At 40.6% G+C, this 16,852-nt stretch overlaps 2 protein-coding genes and 1 long non-coding RNA gene across 3 annotated transcripts; 2 read left to right on the forward strand and 1 right to left on the reverse strand.

Annotated features, from left to right (window-relative positions):
- The first annotated feature begins 56 nt into the window (after window positions 1-56).
- LOC102718181 lies at window positions 57-548 on the forward strand. The gene has a single exon (XM_006655693.3). The coding sequence runs from the start codon at window positions 144-146 to the stop codon at window positions 399-401; it is 258 nt and encodes an 85-aa protein (XP_006655756.1). The 5' UTR covers window positions 57-143; the 3' UTR covers window positions 402-548.
- Window positions 549-5,363: 4,815 nt separating this feature from the next.
- Window positions 5,364-6,797, forward strand: LOC102718462 (protein EXORDIUM-like 3). The gene has a single exon (XM_006655694.3). It carries the CDS (start codon window positions 5,553-5,555, stop codon window positions 6,567-6,569), a length of 1,017 nt encoding a protein of 338 aa, XP_006655757.2. The 5' UTR covers window positions 5,364-5,552; the 3' UTR covers window positions 6,570-6,797.
- Window positions 6,798-10,180: 3,383 nt separating this feature from the next.
- LOC107304438 lies at window positions 10,181-15,596 on the reverse strand. The gene is made up of 3 exons (XR_001550532.2): window positions 15,452-15,596; window positions 14,204-14,297; window positions 10,181-10,436 (listed from the first exon to the last, which is right to left on the reverse strand). It is a non-coding gene; the product is annotated as an uncharacterized LOC107304438 (long non-coding RNA).
- Between the last annotated feature and the right edge of the window lie 1,256 nt (window positions 15,597-16,852).

Genomic DNA, 16,852 nt, shown 5'->3' on the forward strand with positions numbered 1-16,852 from the left:
CCCACTCAACTCGCCGCCTATATATACAACCACCCAGCGCCGCGAGAAGTCAGTCACAGCAACCAGCACCAAACACCCACACTAACCGAAGCGGTCAAGCAGAGGCAGCAGCAGCAAAGTGAAGCTCAAGTTTCTTCTAGGTCATGGACAAGATCCTGGCTTTCTCGATCCTGAGCTCGTCGCCGGCGGAGATCGCCGCCGCGGGGTACACCACGCGGTTCTCGTGGAGGACCAGTGCCGGGAAGCAGCAGAAGCAGAAGCCGGCGGAGAAGGCGCCGAAGCAGGAGGGGGAGAAGCCGAGCTCGCGGCCGGCGGAGAGGAAGAAGCCGGAGGCGGCGAGGGCGCGGTTCGCGCCGGAGTTCGACGGCATCAACTGCTTCGAGTCCATCGTTTCCTTCTAATTTTCTTTCGTTTCTTTTGTTGCCAACTGAAATTAAGAGGCGTAATTTGTACAGAGCTGGTGAATTCATACAGCAACCAAATGAAATTGATGAATGATTATACGTTCGTTTGATTATTAGTCAAAAATCAATGTTTCTTCTTCTGTTCTTCCTGGTGTGATTTGAACTTTACATGATTCGAACGATCAAATGACGCGTCGTGTGAACGTGGAGCCTAATCAGTATCGCCATTGAAAATTCGTGCCAGATCATACACGTTACCCCCAACCGCGAAACTGACCCTTTCGCCAACGAAACTTGACGAGTTTCTTTCAGGACAGCGAAAGAGGAACATCCACCGATCGAGTTGCTTAATTAGGAGCGTGAAACTTGTGCTCTTCTTTTAATTCGACAGCTAACACTTTGGATTCTTGTATCCACCACAATTTAAATTAGCTACTCATCTTTGAAGAAAAATTATCAAACCCATAAGAGCTAAAAAAAACATGGAAATCATGTAGCAATTGGGCGAAATAAAATCAAACACTTCTTTGAAAGTTCAATCAACACACAATTCAATTTGCTCAGTGAAAAAAAAATCGTATGTTCGATTGATCACCATGTACACTTGTACAGGTTCGAATAAGAAAACACAAACTACAAGCGTGTCTGTCAGATCAAATTAACCTATAGCTATTTCGCAGACGCTAATGCAACACGATGGTCTCGAAGCAGTCGATCCCATCGAACTCGGGGGCGAACCGCGGCGCCGCGTCTTCGCGTGGCCGCCGCTCCTCCCTCTGCTGCGGCTGCGGCTGCGAGCTCCCCTCCCCACGCTGCCGCTGCTGCTCCGCCGCCGGCTGCTCATCCGGCCTCCTCCGCCACGACAGCCGGGCCCAGCACCCGCCGGCTATTTCGGCCGGCGACGCGCTCAGTATCGAGAAAGCGAGCACCTTGTCCATCGCCTCCAAACGTGCAGACGAGACGAGATCACGAGATTGCTGGACAGTAGGCAAGGCTCGAATTTTTGGTTCGAATTTAGCTTAGCTTGCTTGGTCAGGTCGGCAATTCGAGGGGGAGAGGAGAGAGCCGCGTGTTTATATAGCTCGAGAGGGGGAGAGGAAGAGGATTGAGATTGTGTTGGGATCGGAGTCGGATTGGTGATTTTCTTGGCGCGACGGGTCGAGAGTATTCGCGGACGCGGAGGAAGGCGAAGTGGCCGAACGGAAGAAAGAAAGAACTCGAGCGTACGCGACCCGGTCGCCGCGTGACACACGCGACATCAACGGCTTGGCGCGCACGTTCCGTGCCGTCAACGACTCAACTGCCGTAAGCTAAAATTTGTATTTCAAATAGATCTTGAGTTTTTAATTAAAATTTATTTTTTATTTTATATCTTTAAGAATATGTATATAAAAGTTTTACTCATAAATTATTTTTTCATTTGCATCGTTTGACATTTTCCTAAAAAAGCAAATAATCCACTTTAAATTTGAGTAGATTTTAGGATTTTTTTCCATCATACTTTATTTTTTTATCTTTTACATTAAGAACACATACATAATTATGTTGTAATTGTAAATATATCCTTTAATTTTTTTAGAAAAAGAGAACCCTAACGATGACGTCGATGAGGTGTGAGTCTGAAGTCTGAACTGAATTGCAGCATTGCCTCTTCTTCTTCTCCAGCTTGGGCAGCGTACAACGCAGTCTGATCATGGGCCGAAAGTAGAGATGCTTCTCCCTTTTGGCCCATTAATCTGCGGCCCTGTATTCGGGTGGGTCCAGCCCATACGGGCAGCACCGACAGAAGGTTCAGCGTGGTACAGTGCCCTTCAGCTTCTCTCCCCTCTTCGGCACCGCACAAGCCAGAAAATGCAGTCACAAGTTCGTCAAACACGTTGAAATGCTGCTCTGCAGCATGCAGTTTGACTTGACTGACAAGCTTGCAGCAGTCACGAAACCACTCTGTCTGTCAAGTCAAGTTTCATCAAGCTGGATATACCCATCCATGGAGGCTGGGGATTTGTGGGTCGGCAAAATGCAACTGCCGCAATTTCGGTAGGGGTTGACGCAGAAAACCGTCAGATTTCAAAAACTGATAAGGTTATCGTATGAATTTACCTTGATAACCGTGAGATGATTACGCGATAAGTAATTCTCAACCTCAGTGAATCCATGTGGACTTCACCTTAATCTAAACTCAGAATACAAGAACGGCAATAGCACTTGTTATAATGCAAGAAGAGTGATGATGGGAACTAGTTAATGACTGAAGAATGAAGATTGAACAGGGTTTTTTTTTTTGCAGAAACGTCGCACGAAGGCGCAGAGGAAGCAGTTGTAAGGCTAGACTAGAGTGGTAGAGTGGTACCCTTCCCTTTTTCACAAGAGATCTGGCCCAGTTCTTTCATGTCTCTCAACGACCAAAGCCAATCTCTGCAACTCCTTCAATTCCCCCCAAATTACAAACCAATTACAGCGCCAAAAAGCAGTTGATACTCCTCCAGGAAAGAGACACTGTATCTCCAAACGACAAACATATGGTAGTGTGCATTCACAATTTATGAACCGCCTCACTCAACCACTGGCCTCTGGCCGATGATACCAAAAGCCATACTACAAACTACTACTACTCATGCACAGTATTGCTGCTGCTCGTACTCTACAGTGTATTGTACATCGTTTGTGCTGCAGATCGATCAGTGTTGTGTTTAGAATTAGACACGAGGACACTTTGGTCCTGTTTAGTTGCCAAAAGTTTTTGGCAAAAACATCACATCAAATGTTTGACCGGATGTCGGAAGGGGTTTTCGGACACGAATGAAAAAACGAATTTCACGGCTAGCCTAGAAACCATGAGACGAATCTTTTGAGCCTAATTAATCCGTTATTAGCACATGTTGGTTACTGTAACACTTATAACTAATTATGGACTAATTAAACTCAAAAGATTCGTCTCAAGATTTCTTCCATAACTATGTAATTAGTTTTTTGATTCATATATGTTTAATGCTTTATGTAGATGTCTAAAAGTTTAATGTATTATTTTTGAAAAAAAAATTTGGAAACAAGACCTTTGTGTATTTGTGTAGGCAACGAATTTTCCTCTGCAACAAAACCGGGTCCTCTTTCATCAATGTAGGGGAGTATATTTTCCTTTTCTCCAGCTCTTTTTTCTCCACTTTTCCAGGACATCAGGGACCCACCCTGCTGTGCCCACTCGAGAGAAAGGACTAACAGCAGTAACTGACATATGGGTCCCAGTAAACCGAGGGCCCACCTGCCAGTCTTGATGCTGACCTGCAGCAGCTGCTGCTTCTTTTCCGCTAGGAGTAAAATCAAACGAGACGACGAGGTGCGGCCCACCTGTGGGCCCGGGCGGAAAATATCGTCGACGGCGTGGGCCCGCGGTGTCAGTGAGAGCGTCGAGGCGGGACACGTGTAAGAGACACGGGTCTCTGACAAGCGGGCCCGGCTTAACATCTGGGCAATAACGACGCCTCCCTCACGTAGCAGTGCGAGCGGTGGTGGTGAGGTGATCGAGGGGAAACGCGCGCGCACTTTGCCCGCCATTTTTTACGCGCGTTTTTTTTTCTCTCCCTTCTCTTTTCTCTTCTGCAGTCTGCACGGCACTAGAGGTAAAAATCGTGGTGTGAAACTGTGAAACCGCAGGAGTAGTATTGCGCTCTACTCAAACTCAATTGCTGTGCTGCGTGCTGCCACTTCATGCTCTTCCCATTTGCAACATGTCAAAGAGGTTTTGGGGATTTTACTTTTTGGTCTTAACTTTTAACCCTTGTGATGCATTGATGCTGTTTGGCCTCACTGGTGGATGGGCAATAGAGTGCTCCCATACCTTTTCTTTTTTTTTTAAAGGAATCAGCATACCTTTTCTTTTAACCAATTATAAATTTTCACCGAGCTTTTCATCTTTATTTTCTTCTCACATAATACTTTTTCATTTAATTTCATTAACTTTCATATATACCATTCAAAAACAACCTACTTAGCTAGGCAATGAGATCCCCTAAAGTATTATTTGTATAATTTTATTTATGGACATGCAAACCCAACAATGCTTTTGATGTAATTTAAATGCGAGCCTAACAATGCTACTGGGCATGTATGTCGGTGAGCAACAATACCGCAGAGGATCATATCGGTAATCTCTCGATTAACGTGATCGTAGTTTCTTTTTTATAAAAACAGTTTAAGTTTGTAATAGCTCGTGCTTACTTAATCTTACTCTAACGAGCTTTCTCGATTCGTGTACCCATGGTTAATCTAAATTGAAAAGGCTCATTCGAACAAACACTCTTAGCTCTAACAGCATCCTAGCAGCTTATCTAAATTTAATCATTTATATATTTATTTGGATGATCATCTAAACTAGGTTTATCTTTCATATTTTTATGTACTCCACTGGATCATCCATATATGATATCCTCTATATGTCTTTAGAGGATGGGGAGAGATCATTCAAATATGAATGTTCTCTCTCCTAATATGGATGACATCTAAAAATAGATGATAGAATAGCTGTTCTGCTGTAGCTCAATTTGTAGTCTTCATCCTTTATTTTCATAATAGAGGATGAGATAGACGAACTGTTGAGGATGCTCTAAAACTGCTTATAGTATTGGATTAACAACCATTTTTAGCATATACTTAAGCTTATAAGTCAAATTTTAATTTTTTAATCTTAAATTTAGAGCTAACTTTTAGATTTTCCACCAAAATTTATTTTTCAGTCATTTTAGATCGCAAAGAATATATAAATAAATTTGTTATTTATAAATTATTTTTTGTTTACAAATATATTATTTGGCTTTTCTATAAAATATTCAAACAATCACACAAGTGAGTGGTACACCAAAAATTACTCGTGATCGCAAGGACAATGCAGAAAAAGTTAAGTAGAATGAACAACCCACATTCCATTAAGCCCCACACGAAACAAAGCGAACACGTAGAACAAAAAAGTTGGAAGGTCCAAAGAGACCCCAACCCAAGAACAGTGTCTCCGCCACCACTCTCACTCCCATCGCTCCACTCGCCTCCATTTTTTCTTTCTATAAAGCTTTTTTTTTCCTCCTCCTCCCGAGCCTAAGAAACCGCCATTAAACCCACCACCACCTCCTCATCCAGCTCCTGGAAGGCCTGTCCGCGATGCATCGCCTCGCCGTCTGCCTCCTGCTTGCACTGGCGCAGCTCGCCGTCGCGTGGCGCCCGTGGCCGCCGCGCAATGGGAGCGGCGAGCTTGAAGGAATCGGGGCGTCCAAGAAGTTCGAGGGGTCGTCGGAGTTCGTCAAGCTGCAGTACCACATGGGCCCCGTCCTCGCCGCCGACATTACGGTGCACCCGATCTGGTACGGCCGGTGGCCCGCCGAGCAGAAGCGCACGATCCGGGCGTTCGTTCGGTCGCTCTCGCCGGCCGCCTCCGAGGAGGGCGCCATCCCGTCGCCGTCCGTCGCCGCGTGGTGGCGCACCGTGCGGCTCTACACCGACCAGACCTCGGCCAACGTGTCGGCGGTGGTGAAGCTCGGGCAGGAGAAGACCGACGCGCGCATGTCGCGGGGCGCGAGGCTGACCCGGCTCGACATCCAGTCCGTCGTCCGGGACGCCGTCACCGCGCGCACCAGGCCGCTCCCCGTCGACTCCAGCGGCGTGTACCTGGTGCTCACCTCGCCGGATGTGGTGGTGGAGAACTTCTGCGGCCAGGTGTGCGGCTTCCACTACTTCACCTTCCCGTCCGTCGTCGGGTACACGCTCCCCTACGCCTGGGTCGGCAACTCGGCGCGGCGGTGCCCGGAGGTGTGCGCCTACCCGTTCGCCATCCCGTCCTACGTGGCCGGCCGCAAGCCGGAGGCGCCGCCCAACGGCGACGTGGGCGTCGACGGCATGGTGAGCGTCATCGCGCACGAGCTGGCGGAGCTGGCGTCCAACCCGCTGGCCAACGCGTGGTACGCCGGCGAGGACCCGTCGTTCCCGACAGAGATCGCCGACCTCTGCGAGGGGATCTACGGCACCGGCGGCGGCGGCGCCTACACCGGCCAGCTGCTCACCGACGTCCGCTCCGGCGCCTCGTACAACGTGAACGGCGTCGGCGGCCGCAAGTTCTTGGTGCAGTGGGTGTGGAACCCCTTCCTCAGCTACTGCTCCGGCCCCAACGCACTCGACCAGTAGCCGCCGCCGCCGCCGCCTCGCCGCCATGCATGTGTCCCCCCCATGGATTTGGATTCCACTCCTTGGAATCCATGGTAGCTTGTATAGATCGAGCCGGCGAGGTGAAGAAGGGTGGCGAGCTGGGTTGGTTTCTTGGAAGTGTTTGGGTTTTGGGGCATGTTTGGGGAGACTGTTTTGAAAGTTTGAGACTATTTTGCTTTACCTGCATGGCTCGATTCCTTTGCTTGAGTTTGTTCTTGGATTGGTTTGAATTTGAACTCAGCAATTTGACATTGCAGCAGGTAAAATTTCATGAGAATTCTGGAAGCAAATCGGGCATTCATTTCTCGCGGGCTGGAGGGGCAAAACATTATGTTCAGATGCATTTGGTGGCGAACAGAGTAACAGGAGCAAGCTAGCTGGTGGTTTACATTACCGATTGATCACCGTTTTTTTTTTTGATGAACTTCAACCGCTATTTGATAAATTTAACATTTGAATTATTTTTAAACCATTTTAAATCCCAGCAGAAAAACGATTGGCTTTGCGAACCTGCCGCTAGCTTTACAAACAGTCTGCGGTTTGGCGCACGGAGAACAGATTACCTTGTTAGCATACGAGCAAAGATGCTGCAGATAGCAGAATTGTAAGTGATATGATGGTTTTCCAGTTCATATATGAAGAAATCGTACATATAACATCAAGCGAGGTGTTTGGATTCAAGTATACCGTGCAGGAAAATCCATAAGCAAATTTGTGTGAAACTTCCAAAACAGTCTACTGTTATATAGCATTGCAGGAGAATAAGATCGAAACCTTCTCTCTCTCTAAAAAAAAATCCATATCGACATGTATAAAAACAATTATTAGCTAATTCTCTTTGGGTTTCTAGCAAATATAATAATATGGAGCAAAGAGAAATGATAAAAAAGAAAAATATTTTGCATAGCAACGATAATAATTGATTCTTAGCATTTATGGAAAGAATTTTTTTACATAGGGGTGGATAAAATGAAAATGAAGATAATAAAAATTATTTTGTTGTATTAACGAAGAAATTTTACCTAACTCTATAAAAATCTTTATAACCTAACTCTATAAAGATCTTTATAGATATCTATAAAGATTTTTATAGATATCTATATAAGATATGTTCTTATTGTTGATACAAGTCTAAGAAGAATTGATCATAAACTATACCTTTGAATATGTTCTAAGAACGATGAGATTCAATCCTTTAGTTTAAAAGGTTTCTTAGGAAATTTTCCGGTAGAATTTGAATCCTTCGTAGCTCATTTGGATCAAAGGATGTGTCGATGGATTATTCTATATAGACATTAAAACAAAAAAGGGAGTTTCCTAAATCATATGAAATTCCTAAGAAAGCGTTGAATGCATATAGATTTTTTTTAGGAAGGTTAGCAACTGCTCCAATTTCTTGAGAAATTTTATTGCAAGTCTATCTCTCATTTGATCCATGTGTTTTGTGATCCATTCAAACGACCATTCGATTTTCCCATGCTTTACAACAATGTTTTATATCTGTATTTCTGTTAAAATAAAATCATGTGCCTTTTGCATCTCTCTTTTTTTTTTTCAATCCTAAGTTTTGAGTAACCCTCTCTCTTTTTTTTCTACAAACCATATAAACCAAAGGGAGGCTTTAGGTCGGTTGATTGACAGAGGCCATTAATCACGGGATTAATTGATGCCTGCCGGAGATTGAAGGGGGGCAAGAACAAGGCTGAGATGAGATGAGGCTGCCCGTGAGCATGTGTTGCCCAATGATTTTATGGGCAAAAATTGTGGGTTTTGTTGCGTAGCGCAGGCACCAGGCCACCAGGGCATTCAGCCGGTTCCCTTCTACTCTACCTGCTCCTGCTCGGTGTAGGCTTTTTTCCCACGCATTATTGGCCGCCCCTCCGAAATGGAGGAGCTGATAGCAACCGGTGCTGTGAAATCATGGCCAGGCAAGGCAATCAGGCCATCAATATTCATGTTGGCTTGGCTCACTAGCAATCATAGCTGGACAATTTCAGGTTCTTAAATGCCACACTGTTCCGTGTATGTTTATGTTTATATGCTAAAATTTAAATGTTTTGAGTTTTTCTTATCGTAACTTATTTTATTATATTTGGTTTTAAAATGATAAAAATACATATGGGAAATTTTTACGCAAATTATTTTTTTATTCATATGTCGTTTTACCTACGCTCTCCCTTTTTTATGTGACGCCGCTAGCTCTTAGGTCTACGTTTAATTACTCGTCTTATTTATGTGCAAATATACAAATTTTCAAGTTGCGCTTAAAGTGTCTTTAGAAATAACTCAACTCATGACAGAAATATTTAATACTACGTAACTATGTAATCTTTTAAATAAAACAAATAGTTAAACATATATAAAAAAATCAACGATGTTATATGGAGGAATATTATTGTAAACGAAAAGATAAGACTTAACGTAGGACTGCTATGGTCCGATATACCGCTTCGGAATGAAATGATTTTTACGAATTACCAAACATGATACCGCAATAGTATCATATCTAATATCATACCAGTATCAGCTAATACGCTACTAGCTGATACTCAGTTGGTAACAACTGATACTATGGTGTTATCAGCTGATACCTAATCGATAACGGCTGATACTAACGTGATCCCGGGAATACTCATCAGTAATGGTACGATAGTCTAAAATATAAATGATACATTAAAATCTTAATTGTAATGACAAAGAAAAACTAAAAAAAATACAATCTAGGTAACAGATTGAACAGTTGCTAGTAATGGAAAACCATCATGTCTCCAACAACATACGTGGTGTATCGAATTCTAACATTTTCGTATTAGAAAAGAGTGTTGGAATATGCCTACGGGACACATGTACAACACTGCAACTTTACTAACACTCTCTGGAGTACGCATAGATGTGCTGATACCCGTGCGGTATTAACAAGTATATAAAATTTATAGTGATAAATAATTTTTGTTTGTTAATATGCTGTTTGATTTTTTTTTCTTTCGAAAACCAAGAGATGGACCCTGTCTATTTTGATACTTCCGTTTTGATATTTCCCGATGTTCCAATACTAGCATTTTTCTTTTATCATTTCTGGTTCTACAGTTTGGACACCGTTTCTGAGAAACAAAAATGGTAACGAAAATAGTTTAAGCATTTTCCAACCAATTTTATCAGTGAATCCACAACAATATTTTCTATCTCTACGCTGCCGAAATTTAATGATACCAAATCTTATCAAAGTTCACCAAAGTTTTGTTAAGGCACTAACCGAACCAACCCAAATAGGCTGGTCCTTGCTACAAATTGATTCTGTTCTGTGTGGTCATGTGATCATGTCAAGCTAGGCCCCTTAGAGTAGTACATAGCACTCGAATGGTGTACCCGGGTGAGTCATCAATATATCTCCGTCCTGAAAGCCGCTTTGAGATGAATTTACAGGGATAAATTTTTGTAAACAAAAATAATCTATGAATAAAATTTTTATACAATGTTATTAGCAATCTAACAGTTAAGACTAAAAAATAAGCTATAATAAAAAACTTTAAAATAAATTTAAAATTTAAGATTAAAAATTTAAATTTTAACTTATAACTATAACTATAAACAGAAACCAAAATAACTGCGCATCCGCTGGATCTAAACACTAACGTCCACAGGTTTGCTACTACACAATGCTAGTAATAGCTTTGCTTGGATGAATGCAATGGGTAGCATGTTTAAATGCGTTTTATTCTCGTCCGTGTGTAGCGTGCGTACGTGTGGGCTGCACGTTCGGATGATATGTATGCTCCATGGCACGAACTTGTAGAAATTCTGCGTGCCTGTACTCAGAGAGTGTCGGCCGGTTCCGCCCTGCATCCGCTTCAAAATAAATTACCTTTAAACCAGGGGTAGAGTTACATTAAATATATGAAGTGTTTTCCGAAACCATGTCTGAAAAAATATTTCAGTTAGAATTTATCTATTTTTATCGTATATGCATCACTCTCAATTCAAACTTAATCACTCATGGCAATCTGAACTTAATTAAAAACACGAAAAAGCAAATAGGTCATATATTTCGTTAATTATCACCCCTTCTTTAAACATAGATTAAGATAAGATAAAAGTGAAAATTTTCAAATGGTTTCTTATTTATAAATAAGAGTAAAGTATATATTCAGTCCTTAAATTTGGACCAGGGTGACATTTAGATCATGAACTTATAAAATTTGCATTCAAATACATAATCTTGTTTAGTGTATCACTCGAAGGCTGCGTTCGGCGGTATGGGAGGAAGGGGTTAGTTATACTGCACGGATAGTAATAGATTAGTATATGATTAATTAATTATTAATTATTAAAAAAATATAAAATAGATTAATATGATTTTTTAAAACAACTTTTCTATAGAAAATTTTTATAAAAAATACATCGTTTAGCAGTTTGAAAAGCGTGCACGCGGAAAACGAGCGAGCTTAGTTATCTTGCCATGGCTGCCGAACGGGGCCGAAGTATATCTGCTTAACTCGAGTGCTAACGCGAGAATTTTACATTTATAAACCACTTCACATTAGGCCATGTTTAGTTCCTAAATTTTTTTCCAAAAATATCACATCGAATTTTTGGACACTTAAATGAAGCATTAAATATACATGAACATTAAAACTAACTACGCAGTTATAAGGGAAATCACGAGACGAATCTTTTAAGCCTAATTAGGACATGATTAGTCATAAGTGCTACAGTCACTAACATATGCTAATGATGGATTAATTAGACTAAAAAAATTCGTCTCACGTTTTCCAGGTGGAATCTGATATCTGTTTTTTCATTCGTGTCAGAAAACTCCTTCCGACATCCGGTCAAACGTTCGACGTGACCTTTTTGTTAAAAGTTTTTGTCAACTAAACACCACCTTAGTATGCCCCCAAATTAACTCCTGTTACCTCTAAATCACACTCCGTCACCACCCTAATCATCATTTTCCTCGTTCTAGTTTGAGAGCAACGGAAATTAATTTATATGCATACTACGACGGAGAGGTCTAAGGCTGCATTCGTTTCTCCCGGTTAAGCAACATTCCCATATTTTTGCTTCTGGCTATATTTATAAGCTAAAGTTTAAAATTTTAACTTAAATTTAAAGTTAATTGTAAGGTTTTTTCACCAAAGTTTTTTTTGGTATTGGTTTTTATATCGCTAAAAATACGTATATAAAAGCTTGTTCATAACTTATTTTTCATTTGCAAGTATACCATTTAAGTTTTTTCATAAAAAAACAAACAATCACCCCGTGAGTTTTTTTTATCGGTTTTTATATGCACATTTACTGAACTTTTGGGTGCACCTTTACTCTAAAGTAGTGTCTAGGACAAGAGACTTATTTTTAGTCTATTGTTTATGTTTGAACGCTTATTATAAATAGTAAATATAGACTATTAATAAAACTCATCCATAATCTTAAACTAATTCGCGAGACGAATCTATTGAGTCTAATTAATCCATGATTAGCCTATGTGATGCTACAGTAAACATACTCTAATTATAGATTAATTAGGCTTAAAAAATTCGTCTTGCGGATTACCACTCATTTATAAAATTAATTTTTTTATTAGTCTATATTTAATATTTTAAATTAATGTCCAAACATCCGATGTGATATAAAGCTTGAAAAAAAAGTTTAGCCCCACGCTACTCACCCACATACTATGTGCTACCTCTCCCGGAGTCCACACGTCATATCCACCCCTGTGGACATTCGCTCCGGTTGCACGCGCCACCATTTGCGTACGATCGATCGTTGTCGTTGGGAGGCTTGAAAGAGGGAAGAATGGCAAGAACGTTTGGACGATCGCTTGTGCAGCACACTCTGCTTGCTCTGCTACTGCACTAGTATACTGTACTGTACCCGCTGTTTCCTACTGGCCAGGGTGGTAGGCCAGGACGTCATGTCATCATATGCATCTTGTTCCTCCTGATGATCTTTTTCTTCTCCAATGGCTCACTTTTGATCTTTTTAACAGCTGGTCTAAGCCGGTCAAAGATGAAGCGAAGGAACCCTTTTCAGTTTTTAGCCCCACTAGCACCCAGTGGCATGATGCCCTGGCTAACACGAAAATTGTGACGTGCCATTTTTATAGAAAACACAACAAAGCTGTAGCACACGTAGTAGATAATTGCAAACACAATATAGACAGCTTTGGCTTGGCCGAGGGAACCTTCATTGTGTGCGTATAATGTTACGTGCATTGATGTGTGTGACTGCGTCTTGCGTGTAATAAAAAAAAAAGACTTACGTCTAGTTTTGGCCATAACATTGGCCTTGTTGGCAAAAGCTTAAGGCCACATCTTTTTCCATAGATGCAACTGCTTATAAGCCAAAATTTGAATTTTAGAACTTAATTTTGGACTTGATTTTGGGATTTTTTTATCATGGTTTATTTTACACATTTCGCTTTTGATTCACTATAAACACGTATATAAAAATTTTACCTACAAATTATTTTTCGTTTGCAAATACGCAGTTTCGCTTATTCCTCTAAAAAGTGAAACGAGGGAGCCTTAAGCTTCTGAGGCGCAGCACGCAGCTGCTCTGCTTATGTCAATATAGAAAATTTAGGTTTTAGCTTCGAATTTTTAATTTATTTTCTAGACCTTAAAGTGTTGTTCGAAGAAACTTTGAACTTCTAACTCTGCACCTACGAGAAGCTCCCGAGCCATTGTGACCGCACGCTGTTTTTAAGGCCCACCCGCACGGCACAGGAAGATTTTCATGGGCCTAAAGTGTATCGGTGCTCTGGCCCATAAGCCGAGTAAACGTGCTTGCACGGTGGGCAAACTGGCAATGGCACGCATGGTACTGCCTCTAACTCCGGCTCGTTTAGTTTCTAATTTTTTTTAAAAAAAACATCGAATTGAATATTTAGACATCTGGTGAACATCCGCTGTCATAAATAAATTGTATTACTATTACTTTCTTTACACATGAAGTTCACAACATAGATGGTGTTTGGATCCAGAGACTTTTTCTAGTCTTTGTCACACCGGATGTTTAAACGTTAATTAGGAGTATTAAATACAGACTGATAACAAAACTAATTGCATAAATAAAGGTTATTTCATTAGAAAATTTTTTAAGTCTAATTAAGCCACGATTAGCAAATGTTTACTATAGCATCACATTCGCTAATTATGGACTAAGAGCAGGTACAATAATAGGCTATAAGCTGGCTGTAAACATATTTTAGTGGGATAAGAGATAAGAGAGAAGAAGAGTGGACTATAGATTTATAGACAGTTGTAGCATAGACTCCAAAACGTAATGTGTGTATGACAAGTGGGACATGATAGTATATGTTTAGGTAATTATTGTATGAATTGGCTATTAGATTGGCTATATATAAATTGGAGCTAGTAGTTGGCTATACTGTTGAACTTGCTCTAATTAGGCTCAATAGATTCGTCTCGCGAAATAGTCCAGAGTATAGGGTGAGTTTTATTAATAGTCTGTATTTAATACTTTTAATTAGTGTCTAAACATTTGATGTGACAGGGACTAAAAGAAAGTTAGGTGAAAACAAACACCTCGATAGTTTCATTGTTATCCGTAGAAAACATCTCATCAATGGTGTGGAAGAGAAAAAATACCAGTTGAAGAAGAACAATTGAAGTCAATCATGTCCGTGGGCTCCTTGCTGTAAGTCATGTGAAGTACCCTCCATCTCTCTCCATCACAAGCCCACTGCATGTATAGTCATGTTGCAAGCAATTAGAATTGTGTTTATTACAGCAGAACAAGCAGATCGACGTAGACTTAGGGGGTGATTAGATTGAGAAAAATTTTAGAAAGTGTCACGTCAAATGTTTGATCGGATGTCGGAAGGGGTTTTTGGACACGAATGAAAAAACGAATTTCACGGCTAGCCTGGAAACCGTGAGACGAATCTTTTAAGCCTAATTAATCCATCATTAGCATATATTGGTTACTGTAGCACTTATGGCTAATCATAAACTAATTAGGGTCAAAAAATTCGTCTCAAGATTTCTTCCTCCGTAACTGTGCAATTAGTTTTTTAGTTTATCTATATTTAATGCTTTATTTAGGTGTTCAAAAATTCGATATGATGTTTTTGAAAAAAAAATTATGAACTAAAGCGCACACTTCTTAAACTGCTAAACGGTGTATTTTTTATAAAGTTTTTCTATAGGAAAGTTATTTTAAAAAATCATATTAATCTATTTTATTTTTTAAATAATTAATAATTAATTAATCATGTACTAATCTATTATTACTATTACGACGTTTCCGTGTCAGGTTAACTTATCCATCCCTTACGACGAACGCGGCCTTACAAGACGAAATTAAGCAACAAATGGATTCAGTGCAACAACTAGGTTTAACCGCCACATTGACAGGATTCAGCCATCCGAGAAAGAAGGAGAAAAAACAAATAGATTCTCCAAGATGGGGAGACATCAACAAGAGGGATTCAACAGTTTTTCAGAAATCAAGAAATTAGCATGGTCCAAGAGACCAAGAACATTGAGTACTGATCCAAAAAAATATTCTGCAACCAGGAGGGGATACAAGCTCGCTCAAGTGGACATCAAGAGGGGCATCCTGTAGGGTGAAGTGGTGGTGGTGAGGCGCCGTGGACTGAAGAGAGAGAGCACGGCACAGGAAATTTATCAAAATTGGCACCGGACATGGCAGAAAACGATTTCCATGCTGAAGGGACAGCGGTTCTTCGTTTACATATATGTTTTTTTTTAACAGACGCACAACATCAATTTGTTGAAATTGCCAATTGGCACCGAGACGAATAGACGATGGTGCAACTAAAATTGGTGTTCTTCGAAACCGATCTAACTAGAGGTAAGAGGAAGAGAGATTACCCCGTGAGTTGGGAGCGGCGGGTGGCAAGAATCGTCGTCTGCGTGGGCGGAGGCGGCCGGCCGTCGAACCCTAGCGTTGTCTGGCGAAGGCGTCGGGGCCTTGGATGGTTGACGGTGAATTTGTTTCTACTTTTGGCTACTTCAGCCGAACTGGTATGATATTTCACGCCGAACTGTGATAGTATTATTTGACCGTACTGATGACGTGGCAAAAAAAAAGGCTAAAATTTGAAAATAAGTTTTGAGAATGTTTTTTTATTTAAAAATGGATAAAGGTCTAGAAATAATGAAGGGGTGACTGTTTGACTTTTTAGCTATATCTAAATTTATCTATTAATTAATATACTTTAAAAAAATATCCATGCGTTTCATCACCGGGTCAAGTTAAATTTTCTTTTGCTAATGGACCTAATCTACAACCATGATGCTCGAGAAGCCAGCACTTCAATCTGACCTCCATCACCGGCCCTCGTCATGCCTGCATAATGTTTGTTTCAGACAATATTTTCCAAGACTGAAGGTCGCAGAGTAATTATTAAATCAAAGCATCCTAATATTAGACAAGTTTCTTGCTGTGATCAGTTTCAAAAAAGGGTTCTTGCTGTGAGAATAAAGAGATGTAAAAGGAAGCAGCAAGCAAACAATCTACGTTCAACATCGAAAATCATGACCACATGTTACATAATACAGTAATAGAATAAATAATAATAACATATTTTTTAAAATAAAATGAGCGGTCAAACATAGGTTTAAAAGACAACCGCGTTGATCTCATGCGTTAAAAGTGGCTGCCTATGCCATCACATGGTCCAATTAGGCAATTAGATACTCTCTCCGTCCTAGAATATTAGGGATTTTGACTTTCTGTTTGCAATATTTGATTACTCGTTTTATTTAAAAAAATTTAAATGTATTATTTATTTTTATTATTTTCTTTATTATTAAAAGTAGTTTAAGTATTACTTATAATTTTTTATATTATAAGTAATACTTATTATTAAAAGAGCCACAGAAAACGATCGGAGAAAAGAGGAGAAAAGGGCCGAGAGCCAAGAGAGATGATCATCACATCCTGATCTGAGGCTCCAAACACCTTAAAAGAATACGACAATATGGATAGGCTATCTTGGCTTCTCGAGCCACATACATTTCTCATCAGATTTTAGAGGCACACAGAGAAAACAGGATCCCTAGAAGCAAAACAAGAGCAAGAAGCAATGGAGGGAGTTTATCTTAGCCTTACCGGATGGATGGCACTCCAGGCTTGTCTTTACCATTTAGTGAACAGACAGCCCATGCAGGCCATAGAAAAAGGAAATGGATATAGCTTCATGTATCTTACATGATGAGACATAATTTTTTTGCAATATATTATGGATTTGGAAGATTTTGAAATTTTCT

The sequence above is a fragment of the Oryza brachyantha genome, chromosome 6, assembly GCF_000231095.2.
Source record: "Oryza brachyantha chromosome 6, ObraRS2, whole genome shotgun sequence".
Classification (NCBI taxonomy): Eukaryota; Viridiplantae; Streptophyta; class Magnoliopsida; order Poales; family Poaceae; genus Oryza; species Oryza brachyantha.